Source organism: Castanea sativa, chromosome 7 (assembly GCF_040712315.1).
Source record: "Castanea sativa cultivar Marrone di Chiusa Pesio chromosome 7, ASM4071231v1".
NCBI classification, from domain to species: Eukaryota; Viridiplantae; Streptophyta; class Magnoliopsida; order Fagales; family Fagaceae; genus Castanea; species Castanea sativa.
The window spans coordinates 372,577-388,482 of NC_134019.1; the positions used below are offsets into that span (position 1 = coordinate 372,577).

Below are 15,906 nucleotides of genomic sequence, written 5' to 3' on the forward strand. Positions count from 1 at the left end.
GTAGAGAGTGGAGAGAAAAGGGTAAGAGAACTCTTTGATATTTATATTTCTCTCCTCTAACTCTTGCTTTGAACTTGACATATGAATGGGTATATATATAGTATACCATCCAACCCCAAATTCCTAATACATTTATTTTCTAAATTCCTACCATCATAAAATGTCACATATAACCTAAAGAAACTCTTACATGATTTTATTACATATACTTCCCTCATTATTCTTATACCAATCTATTTATTTTTCAAAATAAACAAGAGTCTCATAAATTAAGTTTAACTTCCAATGCATAGAAACCTTGGGTACATGATTCTAACATTCATATTAGATCTCAAGTGGAAATCTAATTTTATGCCATGTGTCTCATTTAATTTCCTTAATTTTGGTATAGCTTTTAACTACACTACAAAAATTGATGAGCCAAATATAATTTTCTTCATTTTTTGTGCTAAATGAGTTTTAAAGTGAGAAAACCATAGAATTAAAATTAATAAACTTTAAAAAAATCATGATCATTGATTCATTTTTCTTATATTATTATTATTATTATTAGTGGTTGGACAAACTAAAATTGAAAATTTCATGGATAACAATTTAAATGATTTCTTTTTCATTTGTTTCAAATAAAATTATATTTATTTTGTTCGTAGCTATTTTATATTTTCAAATAAAGAAACATTATATAATTATATATCAACTTAGTAAAAAACTATAAGTTTCTCTATGTTTAGAAGTGTGTTTCTTCTCTAATTTCTTTTACACAGTAGAATTAGTGTGCCCCTTCAACGAAAGTGCATCAGTATCCTAGGAATAACACTATTATTTCTAGGTTTGTTGGGTTATTTTTTGGGGGGTTTTGGGAAACAGTTTTGAGTGAGTGTGAGGATGGTTGATTTGGCTTAATCATGGAACCAGCTTACTCTTTTAGATAGAGAGGGACCAAGTTGCTGCTTACTTGATGGTGACAGCATTGAGACATTCTCCATTGCTACAAAGTTTCTAACTAAGTGAGCCATTAACATGGAGGTTATTGCTAAGACTTTTACATCGCTTTGAAAAGCTAGAACTGGTTTCAAGATGTAGAGTTTTGGAGACCACAAAATTCTTTTTACCTTTGAGAACAGGGACAATGTGGAAAGAATTTTAGAAGGCAAACCATGGAGCTTTGACAAACACTTGGTGGTAATGAGTTGATATGAGAACGAGTCCCTATTGCAAGATATGAAATTTAAGAAGACAAAGCTATGGGTTTAGATTCATGGAATTTCAATTAAATATATGACAATTGAGGCGGTGAAGAAAATTGGTAGTGTATTGGGGGAGGTTTTCGCGCTGACTGATCCAAAATTTTTTTATGGCGGTCACTTCATTCGCATCCAAGCATCTATCGATATGTCTATGCCTTTGTGCCGTGGAAGGTTGATATCTATAGGGGAAGGAGGTAAGCAGGTGTGGATCTCATTCAAGTACGAGAAGTTGCCAAACCTACGCTACTGGTGTGGACGACTTACCCACGACAACAGAGACTGTGAGTTGTGGATTGACAGTGAGGGCCCACTTACACCAGAGCAATGTGAGTTTGGACCACACTTAAGAGCTCCACCGTTCGTTGCTACAAGAAAATGTTCAATTGTGGTCCCTGGGTACTATGCCACAAAGGAGAAAACGAGTTCAGGTGTCACTACAAGAAATCTGGGTTTAGGTGACGTTTGTAAAATGTCATTAAAAACCCAAAAAACGTCATTATAGAAACAAATGGTCTATAGCAACTTTTTTTTGCGACGTTCAAAAACGTCACAATAGAGCGGTCACTATAGGTCTATTGCGACGTTTCAAAAAACGTCGCCATATGTTACTCTTTAGTGGCGTTAAAAAACTTTTAGTGACGTTTTCTAAAACGGCGCTAAATAATATACATTTTCATATATAATGTAGGAAAATACATTTATTAACGTTTTTAAAACGCCGCAAATAATCACACCTATAATGACGTTTCAAAAACATCGCCATTGTATTGATTATTCGCAGTGTTTTAAAGGCGTCGCTAAAAAGGATTTCCTCTTACTTTTTAGTGAAGTTTTTAAAACGTCGCAAAAACTTGCTCATTAATTTTTTTTAAAAAATATTAAAAATGCTATATATATCTGCTTAAAATTCAACAATAACTAACACAAGCTTGTAACAGATCAAATATACCTATTGATCATCAATATTTCACAATAACACATTAACCATAGATTCAATATATATATATATATATATATATATATATTTGTTTAATACCAATACATGTATCATCTTGAATTGAACACAACACTTGTCTACCTACACAACAAAAAAAGTGTGGACAACCACCCAAACTATGACACTATTAAACAAAGTAAAATACTTCCAAAATAAATGTGGTTGTAACTAAGCACTTGTCTACCTATACCAAAAATAAAACAACCACCCAAACTATGGCAATATTATAAACAAAGTACAATAGTTCCAAAATAATTGTAGTTGTTCAAAACAACTATGTAATAACCCATGGAGTCCTTAAAACACTGCATGTACCGCTATCCGCTAGTTTCTTATTTTTCAAACACTGCATCTGTTATTTTGACAGCCACAAATGATTTCCCAAGTTGGTAACATCAATAAATCTATTGGTCCGTTTGGATTGAGAGAGAGGGAGCTAAAGTAGAGTAAAGTAAAGTAGATTTAGATCAAAAGTAATCTATTTTCAACCTACTCTACTCTACTCTCTCTCCTTCCCCCCTCAATCTGAATGGCCCTTAAATTAGTTTGTTGAGCAGATTGTATCAGCCCAAAGTTAACGTTGTAGCACAACAAACAATGTAACGAGGGCACAAGCCAAAGAAATTATAACAATTGGAAGCTTACCATTTTTCTTTTGAAAACCCAAAAGCAGGTTGCACTGAAGGCTACCATCATGCCCAATATAGAGTTGAAGAGTGCGGTGAATCCGAACACCAACTTTACTAGTAACTAGCCTCTGAACACGCACTTACACGTGTGTTCAGAGGCTATTTTATTTTTTTGTAAAGGTTAATAATTTACATTCATTATAATTTGAGATACTATATTTTTCAATCACAAAATATTTATGGGGGTGTGATGAGTAATATGTGTTTGTGTGTAAAATAATTTTACAATACCTTTTTTTTTTTATTGAAGAGTTTTTAAACGTATAGTTATCCACAAATTCGTAAAAAGAAATGGCTGGGGTAGGCTTTTTGGATAAAAAGTGGGATAGTGTTTTTTTTTTTTTTTTTTAAATAAAAACGTGGGTAGATAACTTTTTTTTTTTTTTTAACCAGGTAGATAAATTTTTTTTGATAGAACGTGGGTTTTTTTTATTTATATTAGGTTTCTTGTTTTTAATTTTTAAAAACAAGTTAAAAGCAATTTAAATTCTAATCAAACTTGTATATATCTATTTATTTTTTATTTTTTAGGATAAACTTGATGATGTTTTAAAAAAATGATTTGAAGATAAACGTGAGAATGATTTTTTTAAAAGAAAAAAAAAACAACAAACGTGTAGTTGCTTTGAAGAAGTGGGTTAGTGGGAGAGTGATCTTATTTTGGAAGAAATGTTTTAGGTGAGAGTTAGAGATATATTTTTATAGTGTTATCCTCAAGTTTTGCCCTTACTTAAATGTAGGCTGTGGGGGTATTTTGGAACCAAAAAAATCCAGTCCAAATACGGGAAGCCTCTTAAATAATAGTATAGATGATAGGAAATTATTTTTAGAGTAATGTGATGTGAGAATTGATAAGAATATTAAAGGTTTGTTAGGATACCGCTTATTTTACTGAAAACTAAAAACTTATTGGTAAAAACACTGTAGCAAAATATTTTTAAAAAAGCAAAACATTATTCACAAACACTGTTCATGCGTTTTAAGGTGTTGGCTGGTCTATGAACAGTGCAATAAGACCAGCCAAAAAAAAAGGCAAACGTAGAAACATTGGTATGCAAACACAAGCTAAGATTGAAGTCAAAGAGGAAATTTTGAATTGGTAGGTGAGGGAAGAGTTTGATTTGTATGCAGAAATTTTGAAGATTTTAAGGTCAATTTGAAATTTTCATAAACCCAAATTAAGCAAAAATACAATATTTGCACACTAGTCCATTGGACTTTGGAGCTTAGTCTTTCTTTCCAGGCTATTTTATGTTATTAAAAAAAAAAAACAAAGATATATGTCTCCAGAAATGTTTGGTTGGGTGTTTTCTCTTCTCAATGTTTTGAAACATGCAACTCAAAAACAGGTTTTATGAGAACTCCTGAAAGGTGTATTAAATTGTTCTCTGCTCTTCTATCCTTGAAATCCACCTAAAACACAGAATAGTGCCTCATAAATGACAAATTTATAAACAAAATGAAGATTAAATAATGGTAAAAAGCAAGTAATCAGCCATTTTATCTTAACCAAACCCCACAGCCTCTTTCCCCTCAGTCCCTCACACAAACCACCAAACCCCCACATTATATTGGCACTCCACAATTCGTTGGTCACCAAACCAAATCCATAAGCCCCCTTTAACCTCTAGCTGGCTTTTCATCCCTGATCGTACTCAGGGGCGGCTCCAAGATTTTTGTCCAAGGGGTCAATAAGAAACATAAATTATATAAAATCTAAAACAAAAGAGACTTGAATATATCAATATCACAAAAAAGAAAAAGAAAAAGAAATCTATAATTGTCTTCTACGAGGTTTCATATTTTGAAACCGTTGCATAATAGATTCTGTTAGGTTCTAAGACCTTAGGGACTAACATATTAGAACTTCAATATGTATTGTGTTGGAAAACCATGATCAAAACATAGAGTCTAGGTTTAGGCTTGCTCAAAGTATGTTTTGTTGTAAAGTTGGAATCGAGTGTTTGCAAATATTATTGGTCATATTTTGCAAGGCTCGATCAATTGAAAATTAGATTCAATCGATCAAGATTCATGCAGTTTGTTTTTTTGCAGAAATTCCAACTCAGCCCAAGCTCATTTGACGTGTAGGGTTTTATGTTTTATGTCTCATATAAAAAAAAAAACCCTAGCTACGTTTTGAAGGCTTTTGATATGCTGTGTGTTTGAATCTCTTGTGAGATCTAGAGGTGTATACCTTCATACACACTTAGGGTTATCAAGATGGTGATTGATGTCAAGAGCTTGGTGATCGTTTCAGTTGCTGCACTAAGAATATTCAAGAAGATCAAGATTCACAAGTAGAAGATGTACGGTTTTTAGACCCCTTAAAACTTAACTAGATTAACCTAGTTATTTAGCCAACTGATTAACTTAGATAGATTATTCAGATCTAGGTTGACACAAGCAAGTCATATCATGTAAAGCAGTGCAGAAAAGTAAATGACACACGATATGATAACTCAGAAAAACCAAACCAGTAAAAAACCTAGGGAGAATTTAACCTAGCTATTTTCAAGGTAAAACAAGATCCACTATGAAAGACTTGAAGTTTACACAATAACAATTTAGACCACTAACATCCTATTGCTACCTCGAGTACAAAACTTACTATCACGACCACGTGACAGCTCCAAGTCCATGAACTACTTTCCTCAGATCTACAACAAGCACAAGTACTCTCACTTGTGTATCTTTAAGCTTTTTATGCAGCAATTGAAGCAATCATCAAGATTATGGCTCTTGACATAATCTTGATTCTTGATAATCCTAAGTATGTGTGAAGGCAAACACCTCTAGATCTCACAAGAGATTCACATACACAGCATAAACAACTCTATTAAAACGTGGCTAGGTTTTTTCTATTTATATGAAACATAACACATAAAACCCTACATGTCAAACGAGCTTAGGTTGAGTTAGAAAATTCTGCAGAAAAACAATCTGCATGAGCTTTGATCGATCGAGTCTAATTTTCGATTGATTGAGCCTTGCATAAAGTGAACAGTAATTTTCTACAATTACTCGATTCCAACTTTACATTAAACATACTTTAAGCAACTTAAATCTAGACTCTAAGTTTTGATCATGGTTTGCCAACATTACACATTGAAGTTCTAATACATTTAGATCCTAAATCCTTAGAACCTAACAGGAGAACTTGTGGTTGTAGTAGATCAAAGAAAGAAGTAGTTTGTGGACTCGGAGCTATCACATGGTCGTGATAGTAAGTTTTTTACTTGAGGTAGTAATAGGATGTTAGTGGTCTAAGTCTTATTATATAAACTTCAATTCTTTCATAGTGGATTTGTTTTACCTTGAGGATAGCTATGTTAAATCCTCCTAAGGTTTTTTATTGATTTGGTTTTCTTGGGTCATTAGATCTTTGTGTTCTTTATATTTCTGCATTGTGTTTGTTTTACATATTGTAATTCAACGTCATGTTAATTAACAAACGTTTTAATCAACTTGGAATAATATTAGGTTAATCATACTGTGTTAAGGGGTCTAAAACTCTATAGAGTCATTATCAATCCTATGAGCTATATCTTTTTCAATGTACACAGTTAAACAATCATTTATATCTTTAATTTATAAGTTTACAATTCTTTAAATGTTTTATATTTTTATTGTCTTTAGTGTTAATGTATTTACCAAGTCACATAGCCAAGAATCACTCATAACTCACAAGTCACATTCAACAAAATTTAAAAACTTCTCACAAGTCACAAATTAGTCAGATAGTCAAAGTGATAAGTCATAACTCAACTTTATATCAAATCAATAAAACAATTACAGCAACTTTGCAACAGCCAACAATAAAGAAACTCAAACTCAACAACAACAAAACACTATAAGTAATAAGTTTTATAACCCATTACCCCCACAGGCCCACACAAAGTCACACACGATCAAACTTTAGAGACTCAAAACTGAAGTTGAGTTACTCAACAACAAATATCAGAACATAGTTCTTAATGCCACACCCCCCCCCCCCCCAACACACACACAGTCCAAGATTCAAAACTCTACAAAAAAAAAAAAAAATCAAAAGACAACTCCACGCACACATACGGTGATTCATTCACACAGATTGAGTGTAATAGCATATCAAAACACTATAAATACACTCTCACAGTGAAAGAAAGAGAGAAAGAGAGAGCTGAAAAACCAGATCAAGCGACAGCAGAAGGCAGACCAATCGGCGGACAGTCAGGCAGCAGCAGATCGTGGGGGCTATGTAGAGGTAGATTTTGTGTGTGTGAAGCAAAGACAGCCTTTTTCCTTTGGGTTTGGAGAGTGAAGAAGGATAATGAGAGATTTTGGCAGTTAGGCAGCTACAAATTCTTAAGTTTTATTTGACCTTTTTTTTTATTTTTTTTTATTTATGGTTTTTCAAATTTTAGATTAAAGACAAATTTTCTTTTGGATTTTTTTTCCAGACTTTAAGTTGGGCTTTAAAAAATAAAGGGGTCAGGATTATGGTGAGGGTGTGCAAATTTGAATGCAACTTTGAGAAAACTATGGAAAACCAACATTATTAAGTATATGAAGGACCAACACAAAAAAGGATCTTCGAAGACAGATTTCAGATAAATTCTGTTTGGGTAATGCATTTGTTGCTGAAACACGTTCACACAATCCTAAAACCCTTTAATTTTACTTACTGCAAATGGAAAGCTTAGGGAAAAAAACTTAAAATAAAAATGAAATTTGATCAATATGAATAACAATAACAATATATAATAAATAAATAAATAAAAAGATCGACTGATGAAGTTTGATTAAGATTATTATAATATAATGCCAAAGACACGAATTTATTGTCATGTACCCAACTATGTTACTCTTGAAACATTAGAAGAGGATACTTTTAGAGTTACCTTAACAACCACAAACAATTGCCCATTGGCATCATCGATCAGCCACTAAAAGAGTCTCTTTTACGTGGCCGAAAAAAGAGACCTAGAAAAGAATGTCGAGCGGATGATATCAACACAAAGCGGAAGATGTGGCCAAAGAAACAAAATAATTGCCACACCAGCCAAAGTAATTATAACAAAAGGAAACCACGCCATTTCACTTTTAAAAACCACAAAGCAGGTTGCGCTGAAGGCTACCAGCATGCCTACTATAGAGATGAAGAGTGCGGTGAGTCCGAACACCAACTTTAATGGTAATGATACGAGGAAATCCATTTCTGTGAAACGTGATGTGAGAATTGACAAGAACATTAATATTGAAGAAGAAGAGAAGACCAGTGCTATTGCATCTGATATGAAAAATACCCTAAACCATTTAGTTGTATGAAAAATAGCGATGCCTGTGTCTTGATTGTTGCCACCCGGTACAGTGAAAGCTGCAGCGAAAACCACAGTGGTAATCAGTGTTGCCACAAGCATGCAATTGTTTGCTGTATCCTTCATCCATTTTTCACCATCTCTCCGTAGATTTTCATGTTCGGTTGTAAATAAATCCCACGGTGTTAGCTTCTTATAATTCTTTGTCTTCCGAAGTGAAGGCAGCACAATCATTTCTACTTCCTACAGTTTTGGAGCTGTAAATTGATTAGCGTAACTACAAGAAAAAAGAAATCAAAATAATACGTACTAACAAGTAACACCCACCTTAAACCACAACAACTCCCGTTGCATTTGAAGGGCTGCTCCTGATACAATATTTAGCCGACTTGGAGGAGCCAAATATCCAGCTAAGTGAAGGATGCTCTCGTTTTCTGGCTTATCATATTTGGTCAGAATTATTTTCTTGAGAGTGACTAGCTCATGTATTAGATTGAAGACATTCTCTTGCCGATTTATAACAGCAATGTGAAACAAACTGCGATTTCTACTGTCTATTATCCACATGATATCAGGATAAGTGCGAATAAGTATAATTAGAAATTCAGCATTCCCAACTTTTGCAGCAATAGAAAGTAGGGACAAAGCATCGAACTCTTTGTCTTTGAATAGTTGAACCTCTTCTGATAGTTCTATAACCAATTGATGGGCTAATGTCTCCATCAAAGCTTTGTTGAAGATTCGTTTGAACCCTGTAATTTGGAAAAAAGAGGATAAAAAATAAAAAATCAAAGATCATACAGTAAAAACATGGTATGAACTCTATAATCTTTGGTACATCTAAAATTGTTTAGAATGAAAATCTGATTTGTTCTCTGATTGTGGTTTCGTACAAGGAGGGTTTAGAACTTGGAAGAGGACCATAGATCTATGTTTTATCTCGCCAACTGCGTGTGAAATGATGATAGATTGGGGTATGAACAAATAGAAAAGGTACAACTTGTTAAGTACCAGTAAGTTGTCATGGGAAACTACAGTCTAACACGGTGAACAGACCAAGTGTGAAGAAACTGTTGTCAAGTCCATAAGGTAGGAGGTTAAAACTCGAGTAGTAGCCAAAGGGAGGTTCTCTAATTCTGTACTTGATAGATTTATGTTGTTCTTAGAATATTCCTTTGTCTGTTCTATGCTTCAAGACTGATTGATTTGAAACTATGTAGCTAAGTTTCTTTTTTTGTAACGGTAACTATGTTTGTTTATAGCTAAAGACTTCAGGCATAGAACTCCTTAATTATAATTCATTACAAAAAACAATATAGTGGCGTTTAATCTATCAAGATGGAAAGCAGGGGTACACTATAATTTGAAAAGCTATGAGTTAACTATATTACAAGTCCAATTTCACAATAAAATTTCAAAGCACAATGAGAAAAACAAATTAAGTTTAGATCCACAATTCCTTTGCAACAATGCTTACTTATAACAAAAAGATTAGGCCACAATCTTTTTCCTTAATGGACAATGATTACTCACTTACCTCTTCGATAAAGAATTTTCCTCCCATACCAATGAAAAATAATTTCTTATACACCAAGAAAATATTATTCTACTCTATGAAAATCAAACCAAACTAGAACAGCAATTTGAGGCAATGTCTATGAAAAAAAAAACCTCCATATTGACGGCAATATGAAATTTATGGATTTGTGCATGAATTCCTTTTAAGTACTTGCTTCGTGTATCCCACCATGGCAAAAGAGGTCAAGAATAAAAATTTATACATCAAGATTTATTATGAGTGAGAAAAGATTGATAAGTAGCATATTGATCCGTCTTGTCTTGCATAGAAGAATAGGGTGGAGAGGACTATTTGGGTTCCAATTGATCGTGGAAGATTGCCACAAAAACTCGAGGACGAGTTTTCCCCAACCCCGAGAGAATGATGCAAATTGGTTAAGGGAAAAGAAAATATTTTAATATATTATGTTGTTTTATCTTTCCTAGTGAAATTATGATTTATTTGCTTTTACATAAAATCATTTTACTAGTTGAATTAGGATTTTATTTGTTTTTATTTTTCTAGTAAAATTGTTTTTCATTTCTCAAGTAGAAGTAGGTTTATTATTTATTTTCCTAAAAGGAGTAGGAGAAATCTTTTTCCTATAAATACTCTTTATAGAGAGGTTGATTATTGTTATGCGTTTATTAATAATAGTTTGCTAGAGAGGTCTTCTTTATTATTTTACCTACTAGCCTAGTGTTCTTGTAGAATTTAGGTTTCGTGGAAGAGTTGTAGTAATTGTGTATTATAGATTCTGCTTCTACATGCTTATGCTGCATCAATCATACACAATCAAATCGCATTAACCAAAAGTAGAGCTCAACACAAAAATTCATCAACCTAAATAAGAGAGAGAGAGTATTCACCTTTTTGTGTGGGCAAAATATGAATTAAATGAAAGAGAGAATAACAAATTTTTATAGTAAAATAAAATGGAGAAGAAGAAGAGTCAAAATAAAGGGAAGTTAAATTGATGAAGGAATTATGACACTAAAAGTATAGAGTAGTGGAGAAATAAAAAGATAAAAGTGATGGTACATGTGGCCACCAACATAGCTTAATAGAAGTCCAATAACAATAAATACTATACTTCAACTTTTAGATATATATATAAATTAGAAAGTGCCAGTTGAAAGACACAAGGCTCTTAAATATTATGTCTCATGCAAATAAGGGAATTTGGGTTGAAGTCAAACTAACAGAAGTTTAAGCATCTTTTCCAGACTGATGGCTGACTTTCGCTGCCAATTCCAGAAGTTTTTTGGCCAATTCCCGCAATACTAATGCTCGTTTGCTTGCAGTTGCTAATGTTGCCTCCTTTTCAGAAATTTTGAATGTTATATCTGTCCATAAAAACAATACAGTTTTTCATTGTCAAAGCTTTCATGCCCAACTAAGATTTCTGTAAGGACATCAAACCATGTAATGAAATTTTTAATTAATTGCCTCAAACTCTCAATTATTTAGATGAGGAACAAACCGTACATATTCATAACAACAAAAAGAAAAGAGAGTACGAATAAAATGATTCAGAGACCACACTCTTGTGCATTTATGGAATTGGGGTGAAGATTGATGATCTTCCCAAGATCAATCTTCTTCTTAGTTTTGTATTTCACAACATTATGGTATGGTCTTCCAATCTTTATTCTTGAACTTAAAAGTTTGAGTGTTTATCTTGCATTAATAAAGTAAGTCTTGTGATTCTTCTGCTGTTTGATTAGGTATATGATGCAAAACCATTTATGGTTTCCAAGATCATATTCTTGTGGTACACAATGCTTTTGTATTTTAGTTACACTTATCAAATTGTATAACCATCTTTCATGTTGAGCATGCTCATTTATTGCTTGGTGTGCTTTATTTTGCCAGCATGTTTGGATGATCACTTCGCTAATTGATTGATCATTGTAGATAAAATTTGACTGTTAAATTTATGGTCAAGTTATCTATGGTTGAATGATTATCAATTCTGTATACTTGATCTTTTTATTTACCATCTATATTAGATGCATTAAATAAAGTTTGTTTGTGATTTCAGGAAAGACAGGTAAAGTATTGAGTTGTGACTCGTTCTCTACTATTGGCGTAACTTAAATTTTACATTGTTTCATAGACTTGAGTGTTTTGTCATGAAATTGGTAAATAGGGAGTTTGTTAGAATTTTTTGTGTTGGTTAATTCTATGACAAATTTCTTTGTAATTTTGGGTTTTGTACTTTTTGATAGAAATGGTTGTAATAAGGGCCAAAGACTAAAGCTTTTTTCATTCTGCTAGACTACAGACTTCGGTCAAGCGAGATTCAAAACTCAGTAGTGCGAGATTGGTGATCTGGGCAGAAATTCTCGGAAGTCTCTCGACCAATCAAGACCTTATTGTGAAAATTTTGATATTTTATTCTAAGGCTATGTTTGTAGCCACCTCCAGCCCAAACCATGCTTGCCTTTAAACCCTAATCTACCCTTAAACTCCTAAGAAGGAAGAATGCTATAGAAGATAGAGAAAAACCTAAAGGGATCTCCGTTCTGTGTTCCACCTCTCCCATTGAACAACTTTTGAGTGTTTAAGTATTCGGAATATGTAGGTCACCATACTTGTGTTGGACTTGATATTTTTTACTACACAGATCAAGACAAATCTTCAAGAAGTCTTGGAGTGATCGAGAGATTGGTTTTATGGTCTGTGGATTGACTTGTGAGATGCAACAACGATTAACTTAGAAGGTACAGGACAGGAGTCTGCAGTTGCTACCAAGAGCGAGGAACTCGAGTACTTAGTTTTATTACATGTATGGGAGGTTGTGTGAATACGGTACATGTACTACAAAAATTTTCAACAGTAGACTTATTGAGTTAGGCTTTGCCCTAGAGTGTTTTTACTATATGGGTTTTCACTCCATGAATAAATCTTTATATGTGTGTGAGAGAGAGAGTTATTCATGTGATGTTTATTTTGTGCTTGTTCATCCATGTTCAATGTCGTGCTTAAATTTGTTTTTGATTAAGTCATTGCTTGGACTCAATCTTGAATCATAGATTAAAATGGTAGTAAGACGTATAAGGGGCCAAACAACGTTTTTCAACTACCTTGTTTTCTAATAACAAAAAGAATGAAAAAGAAAATAACGATAAAGAGACGTACAAAAAAACCCATACCTATAATGCTCTGATGTATCGATAAGGAAACAGTGTACAAGTACTACAACAAACTAGAAATTTAAAACAAACAGAATAAATTTTTACCTTATAAGAACTTCCCATGGTTAGAAAGTACAACAAAATTTAATGAGATTGCTACTACTCATTACATGTTGAGATTAATGAAATATATACTCCTACTTGGGATTTTTTTTTTTTTAATTTGATAGTTATAGTTGAAAGAGAGATTCAAATTTTGGACATGTGTATTATAAATATTAAAGAGTGTTAGCTGAAATACAAGCCTCTTAACTTGCTCGAAAAATATTATATCTAATGCAAATAAGGGAATTTGGGTTGGCGTCAAACTAACAGGAGTTTAAGCAGCTTTTCCAGAGTGATGATAGACTTATGCTGCCAATTGCAGAAGGTTTTCTGGCCAATTCTCGCAATGCTGGGGCTCGATTGTTTGCAGCTGCTAATGTTGGGTCCCTTACAAGAATTTCGAATGTTATATCTGTCCATGAAAACAATACTTTTGATCATTGTAAAAGGTTTCATGCCCAATGAAAATTTGTGTAAGGACATCAAACCATGTAAGGAAATTTTTAATTAATTGCCTCAAACTCACAATTAGATGTGGGGCATACCGTACATATCATGGGTAATAGTAGCAACAAGGATGTCCATCTTTTCACTAGGAGTTAAATCTTTAAAAGCGTCAAGCATGTCCCTCTCTTCCGTAGGAGTCAATAAATCTCGAAAAGGAACAAGCATTTCCATCCTTTCACTACGAGTCAAATTATTGAAAGGAGTCTTAGGTAATAGATACGCCACCATGTCTCTATGTCCAAACAAAGCTGCTGCGTGAAGTGGCGTCCTTTCTTTACTATTGCGGATCAATATCAGACCCTTATTCTTATTCAGCATCTCCTCAGCAATTGTCACAATCCCTGATTCCGCAGCAATGCAAATGGCTGTATCTCCACATTTGTTTTTCTGAGCCAAGTCTTTCCCGCTCAGTGATTGTACCACTTTTTCTACAAAAGTGGTGTGTTTTGTCGCAGATGCAATGTGAAGAACAGTATCATCCATTTCTGTAATGGAAACCCGAATAATGTCCTCTGGATATCTATGAATTATATCCTCAGCTTCTCGCCAATTACCATTTAAGGCAGCTCGATAGAGGGTAAGGCAGTCCCTCTGCCCTGGAATTTCAACAAGCATATCCGCATATGTATTAACTACAATGTTTTGGTGATGCAACACAACTTTATAAGCCGTTTAAAAAAAAAATTATTAAAAAAAAGAAAAAAAAATTTATAAGCCAGACATGCGAGGACTGTATACATTTATAGTTTATGCCCGAAAAATCTCCTCCAATTAACCAGTGTTGACAATTATTTGATATGAATTGAAGAATTCAATATAAGGGGATCTTATCTAAATTTCTGTCATACAAATGTATAAAGTCTAACTAAAAATCAAATATTTTTCTCTTAAAATATAACTTTATAGCTGCTAATAATCAACGGTCAATACCCAATAATAATTCAACGGCTAAATTTTTTATAAAAAAAAAACCCCTCGAATTATGATTTGACAAAAATGTTAGGACCACAATGTTTTACTTAATTTTCCCACATGACAAGTTAAGAGTGGTGGAGTAAAAATATTGAGTCCATGTGGATTCATAGTTTCACTACTTACAACTAGGTACGTGGATAAATTGTGGCAAAATTTTGTCAAAAATTGTGGTCCTAGCATTATATAAAATTAGTCTCTAAAGTTCATTGATGCTAATTTTAAAGTTTTTCTCACATGCAACACCTCACAGAACATAAAATTTCATGGATTTTCTAAATGTGAAATAGCGAATGAAAGTAGTGAGTTTGAGACTTGGAGGACTTAATAAGTAATAGATATATCTAATCTAGTTGAATCACCAAAAAAAAAAATGGTGGGTTTCAACTAGTTCAACCAGTAAATTGAAGTCTCTAATAGTTAAATAAGAAATCTGGAGTTCAATCCTTGCCTACACTAAAAATTTATTGTTGTCTTAATTTTATGATAAAGAGTTATCACTAGGAGCAAACACCATAGATTAAACTATCTCAAAAAAAAAATTAACTAGTCATAATTAAAATCAATAGGCCGGGAAGCCATAGTAAAATTCATGATTGAAAGCAATTAATAATAGTATCAAATATTAATTAGTCCTTGAAAGTAACACATACGCTCTTGAAGGGAAGTACATATTTATATAGTCTTGCATCAAACAAAATTGGGTTTTGATCTTTTCATATTATTTAGCCAAGAACCAATCAGGAATAGTGCACACAACATACGACGACGAACACTAACCAACAAATGCTTTCGGTAGGTATTACAGTACAAGTCCATAGTATTGTTAATCAAAGATTAAGTGGAAGACATGAATACTACTAAAAAAATTGTTGAATTTGCTGCATCGGCTGCAAGCTCGACTACTTCTGTGGGTTCTTTTCTTTACAGTACCCACGCCCAAATAGAAATAAGGATCCTGAGCTTGATATTCGTTATTTGGTGGATTGGGCTTGGTTCACTGCAGTTATGTTTAGGCTGATTACGAACCAAGTTGCATACAAAAACATGGGTCCTACAACATATACACATCCATACATACAAAATGTATACATATTGTACAGTAAGGAACAATAAAGGAATAGTAAAAAGGTAAATAAGACGTCAAGGATCCTCCATATGATAAAAAGTGTTTCATTATTCCTTAAGTTTTAGTACATCAGGTCCTTTGTCCGCTGGGATATGTCACAAGGTCCAAATAAGTTCAAAAGTCACAAAATTAGATAGCTCTTTCTAGGCTTCTAAGACGTGAGGCTTGAATCCCTATGAATCCAAGTGGATTCTCTAGTGTTTGTCTCAGGATCCCTCATCATGTTTTCCCTCTTTTCTCTTCTTTCGAATTCTAAAGAAGT

General features: G+C 33.2%; 1 protein-coding gene across 1 annotated transcript in view; it reads right to left on the bottom strand.

Moving 5' to 3' along the window:
* Nucleotides 1-7,656: 7,656 nt before the first annotated feature.
* Nucleotides 7,657-15,906, bottom strand: part of LOC142643116 (uncharacterized) — a 46,488-nt gene continuing 38,238 nt past the window's right edge. The window contains exons 5-10 of the mRNA XM_075817654.1: nucleotides 13,582-14,139; nucleotides 13,305-13,448; nucleotides 11,007-11,137; nucleotides 10,480-10,567; nucleotides 8,561-8,985; nucleotides 7,657-8,476 (exon numbers count right to left, since the gene is read on the bottom strand). Of these exons, the coding sequence (XP_075673769.1) occupies nucleotides 7,877-8,476; nucleotides 8,561-8,985; nucleotides 10,480-10,567; nucleotides 11,007-11,137; nucleotides 13,305-13,448; nucleotides 13,582-14,139 (1,946 nt within the window). The 3' untranslated portion in view covers nucleotides 7,657-7,876. The remainder of the gene's footprint in view (nucleotides 8,477-8,560; nucleotides 8,986-10,479; nucleotides 10,568-11,006; nucleotides 11,138-13,304; nucleotides 13,449-13,581; nucleotides 14,140-15,906) is intronic.